General features: G+C 64.9%; 1 protein-coding gene across 1 annotated transcript in view; it reads left to right on the forward strand.

The window, feature by feature from the left end:
* Positions 1-43: 43 nt before the first annotated feature.
* The window catches only part of SIAE (sialic acid acetylesterase), a gene marked incomplete at its 5' end in the record, with an annotated part of 1,120 nt that continues 457 nt past the window's right edge, over positions 44-706 (forward strand). The window contains 3 exon segments of the mRNA XM_010186147.1: positions 44-154; positions 294-504; positions 574-706. Coding sequence (XP_010184449.1) covers positions 44-154; positions 294-504; positions 574-706 — 455 coding nt within the window.

Genomic DNA, 706 nt, shown 5'->3' on the forward strand with positions numbered 1-706 from the left:
CCCCAGGCTTGCATTTTGCACCCACCCTTAAGCTCAGATTTGGCTTCCAGCCCCTCCCCGCACCTCTCCGGCCCGCAGATGCCCTCGGTGCTCTGGAACGCCATGATCCACCCCCTGCTCAACATGACGCTGCACGGCATCGCGTGGTACCAGGGTAAGCCCCCTCCCCTCATTTTTTGTGTCATCCCCCCCACCCTGAGGGAGGGGGGCGCGAGGGGCAGGACCCCAAAACCCCGGGGTGTTTGGGGAGGTTTTACCCAGCCCTTTCACATCCTGGAGGTGTAAATGCGCAGATGGATCCTGTCAGGGTGCTGAGTTCCCCCCAATTTCTGCCTCGCAGTTGTCCACCTACCGCCGGCAGAGCCTGGACGACCGCTTCGCCCGGCTCCGCTGGCACCAAACAGCCGATCTGGGGGTGGTCCCCAACGCCAGGATGCCCGGCACCTTCATGGCCGTGGCCATGGATTTGGGGGAACAGCATGACGAGCACTCGCCCTACGGCAGGCAAGTCCCGGGAGGATGAGGGTGCAGGGATGAAGCTGTGGGATACCGAGCCCATCCTCCTCCCCGCAGCATCCACCCCCGGGACAAGCAGAGCGTGGCCCATCGGCTGCAGCTGGGCGCCAGGGCGGTGGCGTACGGGGAGAAAGAGGTGGTTTTTCAGGGGCCGTACCCCAGCCGTGCCGTCCTGGAGGTGACCAAGGGG

The sequence above is a fragment of the Mesitornis unicolor genome, unplaced genomic scaffold (assembly GCF_000695765.1).
Source record: "Mesitornis unicolor isolate BGI_N332 unplaced genomic scaffold, ASM69576v1 scaffold36166, whole genome shotgun sequence".
NCBI classification, from domain to species: Eukaryota; Metazoa; Chordata; class Aves; order Mesitornithiformes; family Mesitornithidae; genus Mesitornis; species Mesitornis unicolor.